The sequence below is a fragment of the Glandiceps talaboti genome, chromosome 6 (assembly GCF_964340395.1).
Source record: "Glandiceps talaboti chromosome 6, keGlaTala1.1, whole genome shotgun sequence".
Taxonomy (NCBI): domain Eukaryota; kingdom Metazoa; phylum Hemichordata; class Enteropneusta; family Spengelidae; genus Glandiceps; species Glandiceps talaboti.
The window spans coordinates 6,600,421-6,620,096 of record NC_135554.1 but is presented as its reverse complement, the minus strand read 5'-3'; the positions used below and the strand labels follow the sequence as shown (position 1 = coordinate 6,620,096).

The 19,676-nt window shown below is 34.1% G+C and overlaps 1 protein-coding gene and 2 long non-coding RNA genes across 3 annotated transcripts; 2 read left to right on the top strand and 1 right to left on the bottom strand.

Annotated features, from left to right (window-relative positions):
* The first annotated feature begins 1,097 nt into the window (after window positions 1-1,097).
* On the top strand, window positions 1,098-6,578 carry LOC144436666 (uncharacterized). Its single transcript, XR_013480971.1, has 3 exons — window positions 1,098-1,647; window positions 4,014-4,075; window positions 6,243-6,578. It is a non-coding gene; the product is annotated as an uncharacterized LOC144436666 (long non-coding RNA).
* Window positions 3,368-8,273, bottom strand: LOC144436667 (uncharacterized). Its single transcript, XR_013480972.1, has 5 exons — window positions 8,230-8,273; window positions 6,963-7,019; window positions 5,848-5,993; window positions 4,670-4,749; window positions 3,368-3,520 (listed from the first exon to the last, which is right to left on the bottom strand). It is a non-coding gene; the product is annotated as an uncharacterized LOC144436667 (long non-coding RNA).
* Window positions 8,274-9,028: 755 nt separating this feature from the next.
* Window positions 9,029-18,957, top strand: LOC144436294 (leucine-rich repeat-containing protein 40-like). Its single transcript, XM_078125043.1, has 9 exons — window positions 9,029-9,082; window positions 10,156-10,298; window positions 10,835-11,007; window positions 12,373-12,463; window positions 13,981-14,135; window positions 15,172-15,279; window positions 16,132-16,242; window positions 17,543-17,806; window positions 18,249-18,957. The coding sequence occupies exons 2-9, from the start codon at window positions 10,218-10,220 to the stop codon at window positions 18,355-18,357; spliced, it is 1,092 nt and encodes a 363-aa protein (XP_077981169.1). The 5' UTR covers window positions 9,029-9,082; window positions 10,156-10,217; the 3' UTR covers window positions 18,358-18,957.
* The last annotated feature ends 719 nt before the right edge of the window (window positions 18,958-19,676 follow it).

Below are 19,676 nucleotides of genomic sequence, written 5' to 3'. Positions count from 1 at the left end.
TTAAAGTAGCACAAGTTGATTTGTAAGCATTATTAGCCAAGTACAATATTTAAACAAAAACCACATTCTAGTATGTTGTGTAAATTGTTAATGTCGATTAATGTCTTCTATAACATTACGACAATCGTCTGGCATGGTTAGAAATGGGGCTAGAGGCTCCCGTTGGTCATCCGATAAATAAATAAATAAATAAATAAATAAATAAAGAAAGAAATAAAGAAAGAAAGAAAGAAAGAAAGAAAGAAAGAAAGAATGAAAGGACAGTTGATTGCATCGGACGGATTTCCTGAATATTTTTGATACGTATAATAAATTACGTCATCGGATCATTTATGAGTTATATCTTAATACCTTGTTTGAGTTCAGTCGATTACTAGTGGTGGTTAAGTGTATGTGCTTCAGTAAGTACAATACGGTGGGTACTTTTAAATATGCAGCAAAAATAGTGCCGTGCCCAAATACTTGTACGTATAAATTCGGCCTGCGTCCCTAATACTATTAGTAATAGTGTTACCATCCGGAAATGTCATATTTGGAATTTTGGCATATTTTACCAAACTCATCGTATGATTCACCTTTGTACTACTTACTTACAAACAGGAGCTAACAACAGCGTGATCTAATAATATGTTGATTTATCTACTAATCCTGTACTAATACATTTATCTCTAGTAGCTAACAATTGTCAAGTGTTTTGGTTAAACAACATCGATTAGTACTAGTAAACAAGATAACTTGTTGATTATCGAATTCAAATCAATACTTAATTTTACAATGGCGTGATCAACACTTGTCTTACACGTGAACAATTTTCATAAGGCATGATCTTGAATCTCAATCTTAAATATTCTGGTAGAAAGTTCACCGTGTGTTCTAGAACAATGAATCTAGGTGAGAGATCATTTATTTACAGCAAATTGTATTTCAAATGATGACATCACTATACTTTCAAGGTGACAACTAGAACTTTTATGTTAGGAACATGGAGAAATAAATTTGACTCTTACACACGCAAATTCCCCACAAGCGTAACTCTAGATGTACTCCCGTGTACCTTCGCTGGTACTCGCTTCTCTGGTACAAGGGTATACCTAGATCTTTCAGAAGTACACTCCGCCGAGTTACTCAGTGTAGAGAGTTACATCGGCAGTACACTCCGTTCCGTAACTGAGAGTTGGAGTTACGTAGCGTAACTCTCTGCTCTGTTACTGCGCGTGGCGTACCACTAGTGTACCTTCGCCGTACCGCGAGTGTTACTGTGGACCCCTGACCTCGAAAATTACCCACAATTCCTCAGTTTGAGAAGGGGTTATACGGGGGGTTTTGGCCGGTTTTGGGGGTTCAAAACCTCATATTTTGGGGGCAGGGACGATTATTTTTTGTTTAGTAGGTCAGAATTATACATCACTCTGGCTGTGGCTTATCTCCGGATCCAAGTACGATCATCATGTGAGTCGACGTCTGCTACACACAGGTCAACGTTCATCAGCTGTTCTGCCATACTCGATCGTTTCTACATCATGGTCTCAGAAAATGTGCTACAAACATTGTTTTACACGTATACCTAGTTTTGATCTTGGATAAAAGCAACACAAAACTCAAGTATATGTGTTTGTACCTGGGGCCATGAAGTGTAAACGCTCAAAGGTAAGACACACAAACTTACACATGTCAATCAAACTCAAAGTGACAATATTTATTCTAGATCAGTAGATGCAATTTATATAGATAGCATTTTTACAAAAGTCACTGAATGTTACATCATAAAACTTTGTCTACCAATTAGTAAAGACACTTCATATTTCTAAATTTGATTTGAAAAGTTACCAATTTTTTGATATTTTAATAACAATACATCTGATAAATATCATTACATGCACAAAATCAAGTGTTCTCATAAATCACCATAGTCACTTATGTGTTGTCGGTTTTTTTTTATTATCTCACATTGAACTATTTTATTTCACAATCTCGCATTGTTCATTCTTTCTCTTCAAATTACAGTTTTGAACATGTAGCAAGTTTGACTGCGTAAACTGTAAATGTATATACATCAACATATATGCAACAAAAAACGGATTTGATAATGTGATATTGTCATATTACGCTTGTATCCTAATTATTTTTTACTAAAATCTACCCAAGGTAGGCTTAAAGGGGCACAGGCTGAGTTAAGAGTTTTTGGACACAGTTTTTTGTTGCCTATGAAGTGTTACATATTGTATTCTACTTACTGAAGCACACTCATTCATTACTTGATACTGATATAACTCAATCCTGGTATTTAGATATAATATATGAAAGATTTGATGATATAATTGTTGGTACGTATCAAAAACAAATCTGAGGAAATCCCTGTCATTACATGAACAACACATGAGTTGGATGGTTGGCAAAAAGTGACATATCATGGCTACATGAATAGTTGTAAACACTATACTTGATAAGTTTAGCCATGGTTTTATGTCAAGTATTTTTTATTACTAACCAAAGTAAAAACTGTCTAAACTCTGTCTGTGCCCCTTTGAGATTCATACAAAGTTGTAAAAGTCTGCACTAAATTTTCGTTTTTAAAAAATACTTTGCTTTCAAAATTATTTTCTGAAGATATCACAATACGTTAATATGACTAATTGTATAGGTGTAGTAAAATAAAATAAAAAAGTTCTCTGGCTATACAATGTACCATTAACAGACGACAGCACATTGTACCATACATGTAGTTACATTTTGAAAAGTTCACTTTGTTCAGTGACAAGTTGTGATGATCATAATCCATCATTCAAGAAATGTTTCACACATTCTTTCACAACAATAGTACTGTAAACAGTATTTTTTTAATTTCAAGCCTTTCTTTCATAATACTCTTTGTCTATGTACATATAAACTCAGGAGAGTATGAACCCAAATACATTAAGCTATAATCAGTAGTGATACATCAAACTACATAATGTGGGGACTTGATTTGGTGTATTACATGTATATCAAAAAACTTTCAACATTATATTGTGGAGATGATAAGTCTCTATGCTAAACTGTGTACCATAATTTATATTTATGAAGTATTGCTTATTGATGTCATACACTTTAATCAGTAACAATAACTTGAAGTTTTCAAACTTCTTGACTAATGAAGACTAACAAGATTTTTCCACTGTTTTTGACATGTATGTGTAACAACACAAATTTGATACACATATATATTGTGACAAAGATTTGTGGGAATGATAACCTATGCACAGACATACATTTCATGCCAGTCACAAACAAATAAAGTATCACTGTCTACATGTGTACATTCATAAACTGTAGTCAGTTAACAAAATTATTTATGACTGCAACAGGTATTAGAGTCTTAGGGGCTTGAAATATGTACAGTTGACAGTGACAGGCTCTTTTGAGGTGATTGTCTTTATCAGTTTGACTCTCTCACACCTAGCCAATCTGTAAGAGGTAGTCTAAGGCCTGTTTGTTTATCTTCGTAAAATCCAAAAGCACCAACCAATTTGACATACCTGATCTGTTAAAAGAAAGAACATTCCAACTTTACTGACAATGAATTATCAATCAAGATAGTATCAAGTGTTATAGATTCTTCTATTATTATGATATTGATGACATGAAACATAATATCATATTAAATAAGGATTAAAATATGTACCTCTAGACAGTCACACTTAACATTAAGTAAGTCAAGACATTTCCTATACATCAATGCTTTTCTTAATGACAGCAAGCAGGTAAATCTATCTGAGTTTTATCTAAAGTGAATTTTATTTGTAGTTCCCCACCAAAATTATGTGTTGAACATTTATTAATGTGTTGGACACTTGATGGTCATACCATGAATTTCCCTTTTTGTTGTACATGTCATGGTTCCCAAATCTTTCTGTTCTAAGAAACAGTTTGAGTGTTTTTTGTCTACATTTAGTTTGTGTATCTGACTGTTTGTAAAGCCACATTGTTTACTACTAGTTTCTTGTTTCACTGTCATTTCTTGTTTGTTCCTGTAGATTGATAAACACTCCTGATTAAATGCCAACTTTTTGGATACTGAACTAAATGTGTATTTCAGGTAATATGCTTCATAGTTGTTATGACACCTCCACATTCTTATAAAAATATCATTTGTCAGTTTTTTAATCACAGGAAATTCTTTAAAAGGGAATACTCACTCCAGGTAATAAGGCCATTTTCATAAAACTTTGGGTTTGGGTTTCACAAGATTGCCAAGAAATGCCAAACTAACTTGTTTCACAATTATTGTATTGCCTCATCAGAGTTAACAAACAATATTAGATAAACAATAAATACTCATGACTTTTTTAAAGTAATAAGTACGAAGGTGTCATGAATATTTACTTGTTCATCAAATGTATGTGCATGTTTGTTGACTCCCATGAGGCATCACAGAACAATGAACATGTGAAGTAAGATTCAAATTGGTGTTTCTTTGCAAAAATGTGAAACTTTTGTGATGTGAAAGTATGATATGACTGACTCTCCCGAAAGCAAAGTCTACAAAAAATGTCAGAATTTTCTAGGGTGTTATTTTCCTAAAATTTGTCCACACAATGATGTTGTTCACTAATGCAGAAACTATTTCCCAAAATGTAGTATGAAATTCTCTTACGTGACCAATTTACAACTAGACTTGTCATATATTTACCTTGTTTGATTTATTACTCCCATTCTAAACAGTATCAATTGTTTTTTCCTCAGCTCCCCTATCTCAAGTTTCACTTATACCTGTGAATGGCATAAAATAAATAATTTATAAAATTAATGGATAAACATAAGAACTAATGTTGAAAAAATATGTGGATCACAACACAATGAGCATTAATTGTTATAGCAGTTCTTTAATACATGTTTGACTACACTGTGACAAGAAGTACAATAGCTCCACGGTATTACATTGGCTCACTTTCACTACAGCTAAATGCTTTCCGCAATGTGTTCATACACCAAAATATTCACCATGATGTTTCCTTACACCTAAATGTTTGCAAACTGTCCTTACATCTACATCCCCACAATCACAGATTTCTCTACTGCATTGCGCTGTACCATAATATTCTATACAATACAATGCTATACTATACTATACTGTACTGTACTATACTATACTATACTATACTATACTATACTATACTATACTATACTATACTATACTATACTGTACTGTACTGTACTATACTGTTCTATACTATACCATACTTATACTATACTATACTTATACCGGTACTATACTACACTATACTACACTATACTATATACTATATATATACTATACTATACTATACTGTACTGTACTATACCATACTACACTATACTATACTATACTATACTATACTATACTATAATGTACTGTACCATACTGTACTATACCATATACTATACTATTGAATTCTATACTATACTATACTATACTGTACTGTACTGTACTGTACTGTACTGTACTGTACTGTACTGTACCATAATATACTATACCATACTATACTATACTATACTATACTATACTATACTATACCATACCATACTATACTATTATACTATACTATACTATACCATACCATACTATACTATACCATACTATACCATACTATACCATACTATACCATACCATACCATACTATACTATACTATACTATAGCTATGCTATACTGTATTGTATTGCACTGTACAGTACTGTACCATACCCTACTGAACTGTTCTATACTGTGCTATGATTGACTAATGACTACACTACACTATGCTATTGTGATTGTGTTCAACTTTGTTTTTATAGGAACATCTTTACATATTGATCAATATAAAGACATTATCATTTTAAATTGCACACACCTGTTATGGTCATTGCCAAGTGTTAGTCTGTCAGTTCATGATACCTGGCAGCAGTCTAGATGCCAATGTGGTGTTTAACTAAACCATATCTGGTCAAATTCCTTTAATAAGCACAAAAAGTTGTTCATCCAATCAGTGAACCCCAACTGTTATAGAGATGTAAACAGAGTATAAGTAGGTTCCTGCGATGATAAATCACTTGTCTGTGGATGAATATACCATATTTGGACATTGCATTTACAAATAACTGCCCCAATAAACACTAACTTTATGAGAGACTGTGTATTGGTGAGACTTTTTAAAACTGTGCCTTCATGTGAAACCTTCTACTAACACAGTCTATTCAAGGAATTTTCTGTAAAATGTAATGATAAATTAAAACTCTTTTGTTGCAGTTAGTGACTGGAAAAACTTTCAAAGCTACAGCTATGGCAGCAGCTACATCTTGTTTCAAATAGAAAAGATGACAAAATGTAGAAGAAGACAAGGACATTAATTTAAACCTAATAATATTGAACTGGAACAAACATGGCAGAACAGTGGACATTTGTACTCATATATGTCAGAATGAGATATGTATTTACCAGACAGTGCATGACAACATCTGTCAAGATTTTTTCAAGTTTCTGACTAAATCATTGCACCAGAATATCATTTTACTCAAATAAGATTCATACACATTATTTATGTACTATATTAAAACTTATGAAAGTGGTTGATGCGAATGTAATACCTGGTACTTATAAATGTTTTTTGTTCTATGAGAGAAAAATAAACAGTAATAAAACAAAAAAAATACTTGATTGCTTGGGCAGATTCTTGAAATGGTTACCTCTCTGTATTAACAGTGTGAATTCTGTTGTTAATAATGTGATTTTATACTTTTTATTGGTAAGTATAAAATAACATACTTCTTAGACACTTCTCTACTGGTGAATATTTCAGATATGATACCTGATTACAACCTGGAAATCTATTAATGCTCAGCCCCAGTATACAACAAGCCTCTTCCAAACCAGAACTCTGTTTTAGAGTGCTAAATGCATGATTGGTGAACATGAATTTTCTGATTCCCCAGCATTACAGAAATGCATGTAAGATAAAATTATTCTCACCTAGTTTTCTTTATTTGTTTGTTGTTCTCACATCATATAGCTGGATCATCAAGTTTTCTGTGAGGAAGAAATTTATATTTAAATTTAAATCTTGTGAGCTTGTCCCATATTCAAATATTGTGCTTACATAATAATAGTAATAATAATGTTGGGTTCTTATATAGCGCTTTCCCACATTTAAGCGCATAGGATTAAAGCCTTCACATTGCAACCTACATCCTACCAGGTCCCCAATTATACAGTTGGGTTGACTGAGGCACAGTTGTGGTTCAAATCTTGCCCAAGGACTTTAGCCACTCAGAAACAAACAGCAGGCAGCGACAGGGCTCAAACCTGCAACCTGTAGATTCCAAGGCGGTCACACTAACCATTCACCCATCATGACTCCACTGTGCATAATAACATGGTAATTAAGTTAGAGGCAGTGATTAAAAACTCTTAGTTAGAATGGATTCCTAATCATCACAGATAAGTGTGTTGTGAAAGAGAAATTACTTTCATTTGACCTCAGAGATTGGACAAATACCTGAATGTCATGGATGTGTAGGTGTGTGGCAATATTAATGCTAGTATTCTCAGTAAAAATGTATTGTGTGTTTTTTGTTATTTTGTTTTTTTAAACAACATTTAATGTGATTATCTAAATAAGCAAGGCAATTCTTTCCTGTTGAGAAACATAAACATCTAATAAATATATAAGGAAACATATACAATAATACATAACATTTATCTAACCTAACGTTCATTGTATAAACCATATTGATATTACTCTAGTTTATGCATGTATTAGTTCTGGCCCCAAACACTGTCACAGATGAATGTAGTTTTAAGATGCAATAAAGATTCTATTCTATTCTATATAATATATCCTGGTTTATACATTCAACTACACTTGGCATTATATTTCAACCAACAGTGATTAGTAAAGCCAGACCAAAAGGCATGTTAATAAAAGTATTGAGTGTGTGTGGAAGGGAGAGTTTAAAAAATGAAGCAACAAACCCCTTCCCATTTAGGGTGTTTGGGAATCATGCTACATCTATGTATATGGTTGAATATCAATAAAGGGTACTCATTTCTTGGATATATCATGTTCTCTTGCCTATATATATCATAGTAAATGTGAAATGTCTCCACTTTAACACAACAGACGGTCGACAAGAGTTAACCAAAGATTCACTCGAGCTACCCATTACTGTTCAAACACCAAGTGTAATGTTTGCCCTTTTTACCAGTTCATGACATAGGAAATAAACAATAAACTAACCTTTGAAATACATGTAACATTTCGCTGTCTTGACTCTTGACATTGTATAAATTTGTAGTCATTTTGTGATAATATCTGACATCAGAGTGGCGTACATTGTTAATAAAATCTTCACTTTCAACCTTTTCTGTCTTCAGGCATTCGGACATGCATCTCACTATAATTTCGGAGGGTGTTTCACATAACGTTACCACTCTTGTATGCCGCTAAACTTTCTCTCTTTATGTAAGCCAAAAATAAGTAGTTTGTCCCGTATTTTGTAGTCAACGCGGTGAAAATTACAAGAGTATTTGCCGGGTCGTCTGACATGTGACAAAATGGTTGTCGCCTGACCTCTGGACGGTCGCGCGACTTGTTGTCAGTACGTGACGTCAGGGAGGGTGGTACGTCGGCAGTCAACTTGCCCGTGTAACATCGAAAGTACTCTCGGTGATGTACACCGGAGTACATCTAACATTGGAGCGGTGTAACTTTCGAGGTACTTCGCCACCAGTGGTACATCGGAGTACAATGTTACTGTTACGTTAGCGTAACTCACAACGGTGTTACATCGGAGTGTGTACACTCGCGTTACACTGACGAGCATGCATACGCTGTACCTGCAGAAGAGACATGCAGCTGAACGTCAGTGGAGATCTACACCGCAGTACCGCTAGATGAGAAATCAGTGTTACTTTAGTTTTAGTGTAACTCTCCCTTAGTGTTACATCGGTGTATGTACACTAGCGTTACATCATCGAGGTCAAGCGATGTACCTGCAGAAGAGGCATGCAGCAGACCATCAGTGTAGTTCTTCACCGTTGTACCACCAGCAGAGAAGTCGTTGTTACACTAGCGTAACTCACCTCCAGCAGTACGTCGAGGGGGGAATTTGCGTGTCACCTACAAGATAATCTTTTACCTTTATAGGATATCTTTGCTATGGGCCAATGTATCATGGGAGTCAGCAGAAATAATGTATTCATGGTTGCACAATGAATATTCATGAGAGATGTTTTAAACTGAAGGGAATGAGCACCTGAGTCTAAACTAAACCAAATGTTTTACTATTCTTATATATGCCAAACAAACAGTGATTCACATTTGAAACATGACAAAAGATATCTATGGTCTTAATTTAAATCATACCTCTGACTACATTAAATTTCGTGAGAAAAATTATTTTGCTGAGGAAAACTGAATTGTTTTCTATTAGCTGGCTAAGACTTTCACAGAGTCCAAGAACTCCAGTGAAAACTAAACTCTTTGTGAGAATTATAAAAGCCCCTCTGTGTCAACAATCAGTCTATTTCAATAATTTAACTTCACTTTGCACCAAAAGGGGCTTTTATAACTTAACACAGGTAACAAAGTACTGAATATATCGACAAACAATTTACCTTCACTTTGCACCAGAAGTGCTAATAGCTCACCAAAGCGTTCACCAGATATCCACCATGGCTTTGTCAGTGTTTTCTGAAGTCATGAATATTGACAAAACCATGGTGGATACCTGATGAACTTAGCTTTGGTGACCTATTAGTGTTTCTTGGTGCAAAGTGAAGATAAATAGTTTCTCGATATATTCTGTACTTTGTTACTTGTGTTAAATACTCAGAAATTCACAAAATGTTTCATATACTAGATGTATATATAACCATAGTAATACAATTATTGTTAAGTTAAATTTATGAACATAATTCTTTCTTGATGTGTTCGTACCCGAAATATCCATAAGCTCATAAATTGTCTCTTTATCATACTAGATGTATCCATAGTGATACAATTCTTGGTGGCTATATTATAATTTTACTAATCTCATTTGTTATATTGTAGATGTGTCTATATTAGATGCTATTCATAACCAACTACAGTATATACCAGTCTATGTTGGTGGAATCAAATCTCTACAACTATACTAATCTCATCTATATTATCATATTCTAGATGTGTCTATATTAGATGCTATTCATAACCAACTACAGTATATACCAGTCCAAGTAGGAGGAATGAAATCTTTACAACAACTGTACCTAAGACATAATAAGTTGTTAGAACTTCCAGAATTACCAAACTGTTCCTCACTCAAGGTGAATAAACTTTTTTGTAACAGTAAGGAATGTTAGTACTTTAGACAGACTTACAGATTTGTAGATGTATTAGATGATTCTACTTAAAATATCAAGAAAAGACATCACATACCTAGTAGAACCTCTTGTTATGGTTGAAAAATACAGGGCAGTATTTAAGCAAATTGTGTCATCCCCAAACTTTTCACATTACACAATTGTTTACTATAGTATCTTTATGACCAATTTCTCATTTAATTTTTTACCCAAGTACCAAGAAAAGTTTGCATACAAGACAATACCACCAGCACTACATACAAACGTGTGTGTCCTTCAAAGTATTCTACATTCTGCATACCTGACTGCACATTTAAGGTTTTGCCTTTTAATGTCACTAAATCTCATGCTTCGCTATGAGTGCCTTGTCTGGTGAAACATCCTGAGTCTTCATATACCTCAAGTATACATATCCTTTTGATTGTCTATGCCTCAACACAGTTGTTCATCTACAGAGGGAGTGTGTCTGACTACTGACTACTTCTGTGTTTCTACTACAGGAGTTACATGTTGGTAATAACCAGATCACTGAAGTATCTAAAACCCATTTACAACACCTTGGTAGTATCTCGGTACTTGATGTCCGTGATAATAAATTGAAGACACTACCAGATGAGATAGTACTGTTGAATAGTTTGCAGCGACTAGATCTGACAAATAACAATATTTCCAGGTAAGTGGGCATAAGAGCCTGTCAAATTTTACACATTCGGATGTCACGTGACACTGTTACAAAGTTAATCATCTTCCCATGTTCACATCACTGTTTTACCAGAATTTAATTTCAAAACAGCCAAATCCACAAAATACATAACATTACTCCATTTCTGTCCAATATCACCTCTCACTCCAATCTGATTAAAATCCGATGTAGTGCACACATCACGATTGCTATTTGGGTGTTACTTTTACTGTCGTTACATACATCTGACACAATATCATAGGTTGTCCTGAAACCGATCTCGTACTTATGAGTAGCCAACCAGAATCCGTCTTACAATATAAGACTCATCGTTCGAAATTGAAAGAAAGAGAACCACCAAACAATAACAATACCATTATTGTCTGTGCTGTGTGCTTTGTGAACAGAGCGCTCTGAAGTACTGTACCCATATGTTTCAATGTATTACACATGTTCATTGGTTAAGTGAATTCACTCAGTGCTCTCGTGTGGCTTGGGAAAACATATGCTATTGTGTCAGATGTATGTAGCGAGTGCTCAAAACAGAACAAGTGACAATAAAGGTAACAGCCAAGAAGAAATCATGACGTGTACACTACATCAGATTTTAATAAGATTGTTCTCACTAATACATGGTTTAAATTAGTTTACGTTTGTTGTGTGATTAGAACAGCATAGTGCAAACACTTCAACACACATCATCAACTCATATATAAATTTTACCTTGACCACCTCAAAACTGAACATTGACCTACAAGAACAAGCAGTGTTCTCTGTAGCAAAATAAATTGAAATATTCCAATTGTCAGTTTGTTATCATTTGATTTTGGTATTTAGTATTATACACTGTCTTATTGCCAGGCTATGAGGACAGACATCTATTACCTCAAGGACTCTTGTGTAGCAACTATTTCTTTTGGCTTTCAGCCTTTGGAAATACAGCATGAGAGGTAATATGACATCTACTAGTGCCTGATTAAGGCCAGGCAATAAGTGTTTCATAACACATCACATTCCCAGACTTGTATTCTTTCCAGAGTGAAAGAAAATCACCAGTAAGACTAGTGTCTTGCTACTGTAATAATACCCTATGGAAAACAGAAAACAAATATTGCCCTATGTATGCAAATTGAGGTCACTGTTGGTCACTAGTCACATGACACTGTCTAAGCCAATCACTGAAGGCTATATCAAAACGATGTGTTATAATTTCCATTATTGAATCTATGTCTCATGTTGAAATATGACGTCTAACATTCTTATTATAATTACAAGTTCATTGCCATTGACTGAATATTTTTTTTTTTTTATTAATTCTTCCCCATTAAATTTACATATTTTTTGATAATTTTTCAGCCTGCCTAATGAGCTAGGTAATCTCCCAGCTTTGAAATCTCTTGTAGTTGATGGCAATCCATTGAGAAGTCTTCGTAGGGATATTGTTAATGTAAGTATGTGAGACACTGTAATAGAAACTAGACTAAGGTGATATATTTAACTTCATTTTGCACCAAACAATACTAGAAGCTCACCAAAGCTTTCATCAGATATCCACTATGGCTTTGTCAGTTTTTTCTGAAGTCATGACACATGTTTGACTTCAGACCATTGTCACAAATTCTCGCCAGTTGCTAACTTCCCTCATCACGGTTCATTGAGGGTTGTAAAGTCCATATATGTATTACTATTACATTTGTACTTCCTTCATCCCACTCCTAAACATAATTAATTTCCTCTAGAGGAATTAATGAAGTAATTCTCATTCTACACCAGTCTGGTTCACAATCCGGAATGTTCACATTGTCTAAGTCAAAGGAATGTCCGAGGTGGTCCTTAAAAATGTGTCTGGACACTTTCAAAGATGTACAGCTTGTTTTGGCCGATGATGTTCACTTATTCTAGTTTCCAGTGTCCTTTCTGTTTCATCAACGTAGTGTGGTGAGCTATTAGTATTTCTTGGTGCAAAATGGAAGTTAAGTTCATTAACTTAGACTGAACATCTGCACAGATGAACTATCATTATTCTATAGAAACTAGATTTAATAAGGGAAAATTTCACAACGTCATATACATTGTAAGCTCATGAAACAAAATCCCTACATTTAAAGGAGAGGGTTTTAGTTTGTTTTGGTTGCTAAACCTGCACAGACTGTAACTGGAGTATTATTTTTGTCGATCTGACAACCAACGATATATTAACTGAAAACTGTTTAATTACCAATAACTAGTCAGATATTGTACATATTGATTTAATATTAGAGATCTATTTTATCTATAAGTAGTATAGAAAAAATTGAAATTGTGATTTGTTTGGGACACAGATTTTTGGGTGCGGACTCAAAAATCCCAATTTCATTGGATACATTACATCATACTATGTGTACTGTTACACAAATCTATTTACACACTAGTCTCGGTTATCCAGACTATCACCGCTGGGGGCTGTACGAGACCACCCAGAAGAGAGTATGGAGAAGCCACGTTTCAACTACCCCCGCCCAGGAGTCGCACAGTACATTTCTTCAAAGTCATAAAAAATGAGCTTATGAGGTCTATTTGTTGTAATTTAGATATTTCACTTGCTTGGAAAGTGATAACTTAGCATACAATGTTGGATGTGATGTATTCCCCAGCATGCAATGCTCTAAAAATTACTTCTTATGCGGGCAAGTCAGAATCTCATTTTCCAAGACTCTTGATTGGGGAGGTCTTGTAGGCAGAGCCCCCCAGTGGCCAGGGTCTGGGTAACCAAGATCATGTACCCACATGACATGTGATTCAATACATATTTATCAATACATGCATTAACAATATCATGAGTTCAAAAAAAGTTTCAGAACATTTTTCAGTTGCAGCTAGTGGAGCTTTGATAACTTTATTTTCAAACATTCTAATATTTGATCACTGGTCATTCAGCATTCACACATGTTTAGTTAAACTGGATATCTTTATTACTGTTGTCAGAGAGGCACACAAGCCATATTGAAGTATCTCCGTAGTCGGATAGAGGAGCCAGCCAAGGATACAACTGATGCCGGATCACCTGAGGAAGGACCATCAGCTTCCATTGCCTCCATCGGAATGACGTCAGCTGTGCAAGGAAATACACTCGATTATAGGTAGTGATATATTTCAAATTATAAAAACCAACAGACCCCTACTATATTTCGAATTTTGCAGCAGTGCAATGAAATAGATATATATGGAAAAAAAATGAATGACTGTGATATCCAAAAAAAGGGGAAACAATTATAAGAAAACTCTCCTCTGGTGTTCTTGATTATTGATATTAGTGATACTACTAGTACATATTTATTTGCCAGATGTCGAAAAGAAATGAAAATTGACATTTCAAGTGAGGAAAAGAAATTAGTTATTAATAAGTAAATGCTTCGACAATAAAAGTAAATGAAAAATAAATTTATACTCCTGGCTGGACCATAAAAATAGTTTGTTCAAACTAGTTGGATCTGTGAAACGTATTCATTGTAATATAAACATATAACATAAAACAACAAAACAAACTTAAAAACAAAACAAAAAAAACAACAACTCATATGCATGAAGTTTTTGTGATATTTTCAAATATGTGTAATCTAAAGGTATGCTTTGTAAGAATTTAAGCTATTTGGGTGAATTCGTGATAAAGTGTGAAATTGGAGGTTTTGACATAATTTTATGATAGTTTGTTTTTACAAGTTGAAGAGATTAGGATTATTTGATTTATTAAAACTCCACAAAATTCACACATGGAGTTTGTGAAAATATCATAATGCAGTAAATGTAAATGTACCCTTTAACTTGATGGACAAATATTCAAATCAAAGGGCACACTTCCATTTACTATGATAATAATACAATGATAAATGGTTTATTTACCCAAATATAAATGATTTCAAAAACCTTGGTAACAAAAAAAGGGTAAATGGAGAGTCAAGAAATAGCCTAGTCTAGCCTGACACCCCCCCCCCCCCCAACCAGAATTAATATAATAATATTATTTATGAAAAACTCAATATGTGGGCATTAATAATTTGTATTAATTTTGTAATAATGGAAGTGCATAAAATTGAAACATGCATGATATATGAAATTAAAATACACATCAATTTCATACCACATTAGATTTTAATGATATATTCTTACTCTTCACAGTAACAAGAAACTGACAACACTACCAGCAACTATCTTTCAACCAGCTAAGGATGCTGAAGTAACTAGTGTTAATTTCAGTAAAAATCAACTGACAGAGTTTCCAGTGAAGTAAGGAAATGTCAAATTTTATATTGCATGACAGTTTGCCAATTCTCACTTATCAACTAGTTTGTAGCAATAATCAAAACACAGACATCCAGGGATGTAGAGAAGTGCAGATAGCCATAGACATAGTTAAAACACAGACATCCAGGGATGTAGATAAGTGCAGATAGCCATAGACATAGTCAAAACACAGACATCCAGGGATGTAGATAAGTGCAGAAAGCCATAGACATAGTCAAAACACAGACATCCAGGGATGTAGATAAGTGCAGATAGCCATAGACATAGTCAAAACACAGACATCCAGGGATGTAGATAAGTGCAGAAAGCCATAGACATAGTCAAAACACAGACATCCAAGGATGTAGATAAGTGCAGATAGCCATATTCAAAACACAGACATCCAGGGATGTAGATAAGTGCAGATAGCCATATTCAAAACACAAACATCCAGGAATGTAGATAAGTGCAGATAGCCATATTCAAAACACAGACATCCAGGGATGTAGATAAGTGCAGATAGCCATATTGAAAACACAGACATCCAGGGATGTAGAGAAATGTGGATAGTAATATTCAAAACAGAGACATCCAAGGACATAGATAAGGGCCGGTAGCCAATAAAAACAAGCAAAACTGTTTTCATTTTACAACAATTTACTGCCCACTTGAGTAATTCTCCACTTGGCACATATTATCATTTACTATTGACAATTTGTTTATAAACTCCGACAGTGTTAGTGTCAAACCTACCTGGGTATGTTTCTGATTTAGTAACATATATTTACACTGTGTTAATTGTCAGAAGATGTGAATGTCTATATTTATACAGATTGGTTTTCTTCTTTTTTTCAGTGTCCTTGTTCTGAGTAATACAGTACAAGTATTAAACCTTGGCATTAATAAATTGAGAAGTATTCCAACAGATCTACAGATGATGGTACATTTAACAAGTCTAGATCTAAGGTAAGGAATAAACTGAGAACGGTATCATGGGAGTCAGCACAAATAATGTATTCAAGTCGCCCACTGAATATTCACGAGAGCTGTTTTACACTGTTACAGTATTCACACTCGGGACTCAAGAATATTCAGTGTTCAACTTGAATATATTATTTGTGCTGACTCCCATGATACAATAGCCCATAGCAAAGATACCCTATAAATGCACAAGATTAACTTGATGTTTCTCTTAAATTGCAAGTAATTGTAGGTGATGTAACATTATGAAATGACTCTCCAGAACCCATGTTTTATGAAAATGACTTTATTTCCAGGAGATTGGTTAATATTTACATAGCATTTTTAGTGCATATATGAAACAGGTGCTGTTTTATCAGAGATTATCATAGAATTGTATAATAGGTACACTTTTCAATCTCTGAATCCTTCAGCGGATGTACTTTTTAGATTAATGAAAGAACTGTGTATCACTTAGTGTAATCAACAGGTAGCGTTTTTATCAGCAATATCATGTATATGTATATCAAGTATACACGTTATTGGAAGTTTTGATAAACTTGGCAAAATTAAGTGACAACAATATCAATCTCTAGGCCTCTTTACATAGTAGTCTAGATGCCATCTGTGGCTTCAAATCTATCTCAAGATCTCTCTTCACCCCGTAGCTGAGCTCAATGAGAAATTGAATCGAAAGTTGTTCATGCAATTGAGTAAAGCCTCAACTGTTAGACAATGTATAAGTAGTGTCCTGATCAGAGGAATGTACCATATTTGGAGATTACGTAACTTCCCCCCAATAAACACTAACTTGTTATGAGGTAGAATTCTGTGATTGGTTAACAAAGACATGATATTAATGATTGTGTGTCAATGAGTGGCTTTGTTTGAATTTGACATTTAATCTCAGCATCTCATAGATCTAGATGTAAGAAGAGATTCAAAGTCACAGATAGCCTCTAGACTACTTTGTAACACTTAACCAGATCTATACTGTACCAATTTTTCGTTCAGAAATTTTAGTGTGTATTGTGCACATTTTATGAAATTTTAATGTGTATTGTGCACATTTTATGAAATTTTTGTAATTTTAGAGTATCGTGCACATTTTATGAAATTTTTGAAATTTGAGTGTGTATTTTGCACATTTTATGAAATTTTTGAAATTTGAGTGTGTATTTTGCACATTTTATGAAATTTTTGAAATTTGAGTGTGTATTTTGCACATTTTATGAAATTTTTGAAATTTTAGTGTGTATTTTGCACATTTTATGAAATTTTTTATTTATTTTTTTTTGTCTGAAAGGAATAACATGATAGGCAGTTTACCTCCTGATTTGTGTACACTGGTTCAACTCCGTGAAATCATCCTGTCGTGCAATCAGTTCAAGGAGCTGCCGTCAGTGTTGTATTCACTTAACAAACTAGAAAACATCCTGGCTAGTGACAACCAAATCAAGTTTATTGACGTACCAGGGTTGCTACGGTTACCAGCTTTGTCAACATTAGATCTACAAAATAATGACATCGCACAAGTTCCACCAGAATTGGGAAATATTACATGTCTGAGGTAGGTTTACATTTGATTATGTTTTGTTGGTTCATCAAAGGTGACTTGTGCCCTACCATTGACATGAAGATGCCAAAAAATGCACATGAAAATGCAACAATTTGAAAGTGGTGCCAAAAATGGACCGTTTTCATTTGGTCACATTTTTCTACTTGGATACTATATTGGATGCACTTTGAACTATGACCTATGACACAATGGCATTTGTATTCTGGATAGATTAGATGCTGGATGCACTTTGAGCTATGAGCTCTGACACAAAGGCATTAGGATACTGGTGTTGGATATCCTTGAACTATAACATAATAAGAATAAAATAATAAAAATCATCACGCACCAGAAATTTTGATTTCTTTCAATTTCAGTGGATTCTAAGACAAGTGTCAGTTCTAGAAACTACATTATTGTAATGATTTTTTGTCTTATTGTCTTTGTTTTACAGGTCTCTTCAGCTCAGTGGAAATGCATTCCGTAATCCTCGGCCTGCTGTACTCGCAAAGGGTACACTACCATTGTTAGCATACCTACGTGACAAAATCCCAACACCATAGATAAAGCATACCTACGTGACAAAATCCTGACACCATAGATAATTCAAATTAGAAGATACCTCCTCTCCTTTCTCTCCTGAGGAGGCCCCTCTACTCAATGAGAGAAGAGGCACAATACAGGCTGTTTTTCAGTGTTTTGTCCATCTATTTGTATACAGAATGTTTTTGTTCAGTAAATTAATCTATATCTGCCTAAGTAATTTCATATGTTACAGTATTTCACATCAGTTGATCTGATGCATACAATTTACAACTGTTTTCATGACAAAAGTAGAATTAATTATGGTCAGCATTACCAGGAACCAAGTAAGCTGTGAGTCTCTTTTCAGATGTCTTGGTATACATACCTATACATTTTGACCTTGACCTCTATCTTGAAGGTCAAATACAAAAGTCAAGCCACTTCTCATGGTTAAAAGTCCAAAGACCATAAATGTGTGGTGTTAGGTGTCTACAGTATATATCATTGTAAGGGTATCAACTTATGACATAGGGAATGTAGAAATAACAAGGTCAGACTTCAATGTCAACACATTCAGTTTAACACCAGCCTCTGTAAACTGTCATTATTTGCAGTTTTTAACATGGATCATGCTTGAACGTGTCTGTCTGTCTATATGTATGTATGTGTATGTGTATGTGTATGTGTGTGTGTGTATGTATGTATGAGTGTATGTGTGTGTATGTGTGTGTATGTATGTATGAGTGTATGTATGTATGTATGTATGTATGTATGTATGGTATGTATGTATGTATGTATGTATGTTGTATGCATGTGTGTATGTATGTATGTATGTATGTATGTACGTACGTATGTGTGTATGTATGTATGTATGTATGTATGTATGTATGTATGTATGTATGTATGCATGTATATGTGTATCTCCCTATCTATCTACCTATCTGTTGTCTCTTGATTTCCTAATAATCCGTTAAATATGGTTAAGTTAAACTAGAAGTTAGAACTTAATTTGTTTTGATAAATTTTGTATCTAAGTGAATCATTTTCATAAGTAATGTACATGTATATCACTGTACTTAGGTTTTACTGATTTCACCAGTGTTGCCTAAAGGTAACACAAGGTCAATTTGACAAGCCAGAATAGGTCAAAGGTCACACTTTGTAATGTATCTTTTGGTCATGTTTTGAAGATATACATTGTATCAGGGCTGACCGTTAGTAATTTTATTTTAAAATGTATCGTAAAAATCATGTATGTTAATTGTTATAAAAAATTAATGATAACAAATTAAATTTTCAAACCGAGATGGCTAGTATTTTTTCCCCTCTCATCTTTAAAGTTCCTGTTTAGAAGCAT

What these genes read in the sequence shown, in the direction of transcription:
- LOC144436294 (XM_078125043.1), top strand. Translation starts at nt 10,218, where the DNA reads ATGAAATCTTTACAACAACTGTACCTAAGACATAATAAGTTGTTAGAA. An exon ending in ACAAATAACAATATTTCCAG is followed by an intron (nt 11,008 to 12,372) that starts GTAAGTGGGCAT and finishes ATAATTTTTCAG; the next exon opens with CCTGCCTAATGAGCTAGGTA. An exon ending in GGAAATACACTCGATTATAG is followed by an intron (nt 14,136 to 15,171) that starts GTAGTGATATAT and finishes TACTCTTCACAG; the next exon opens with TAACAAGAAACTGACAACAC.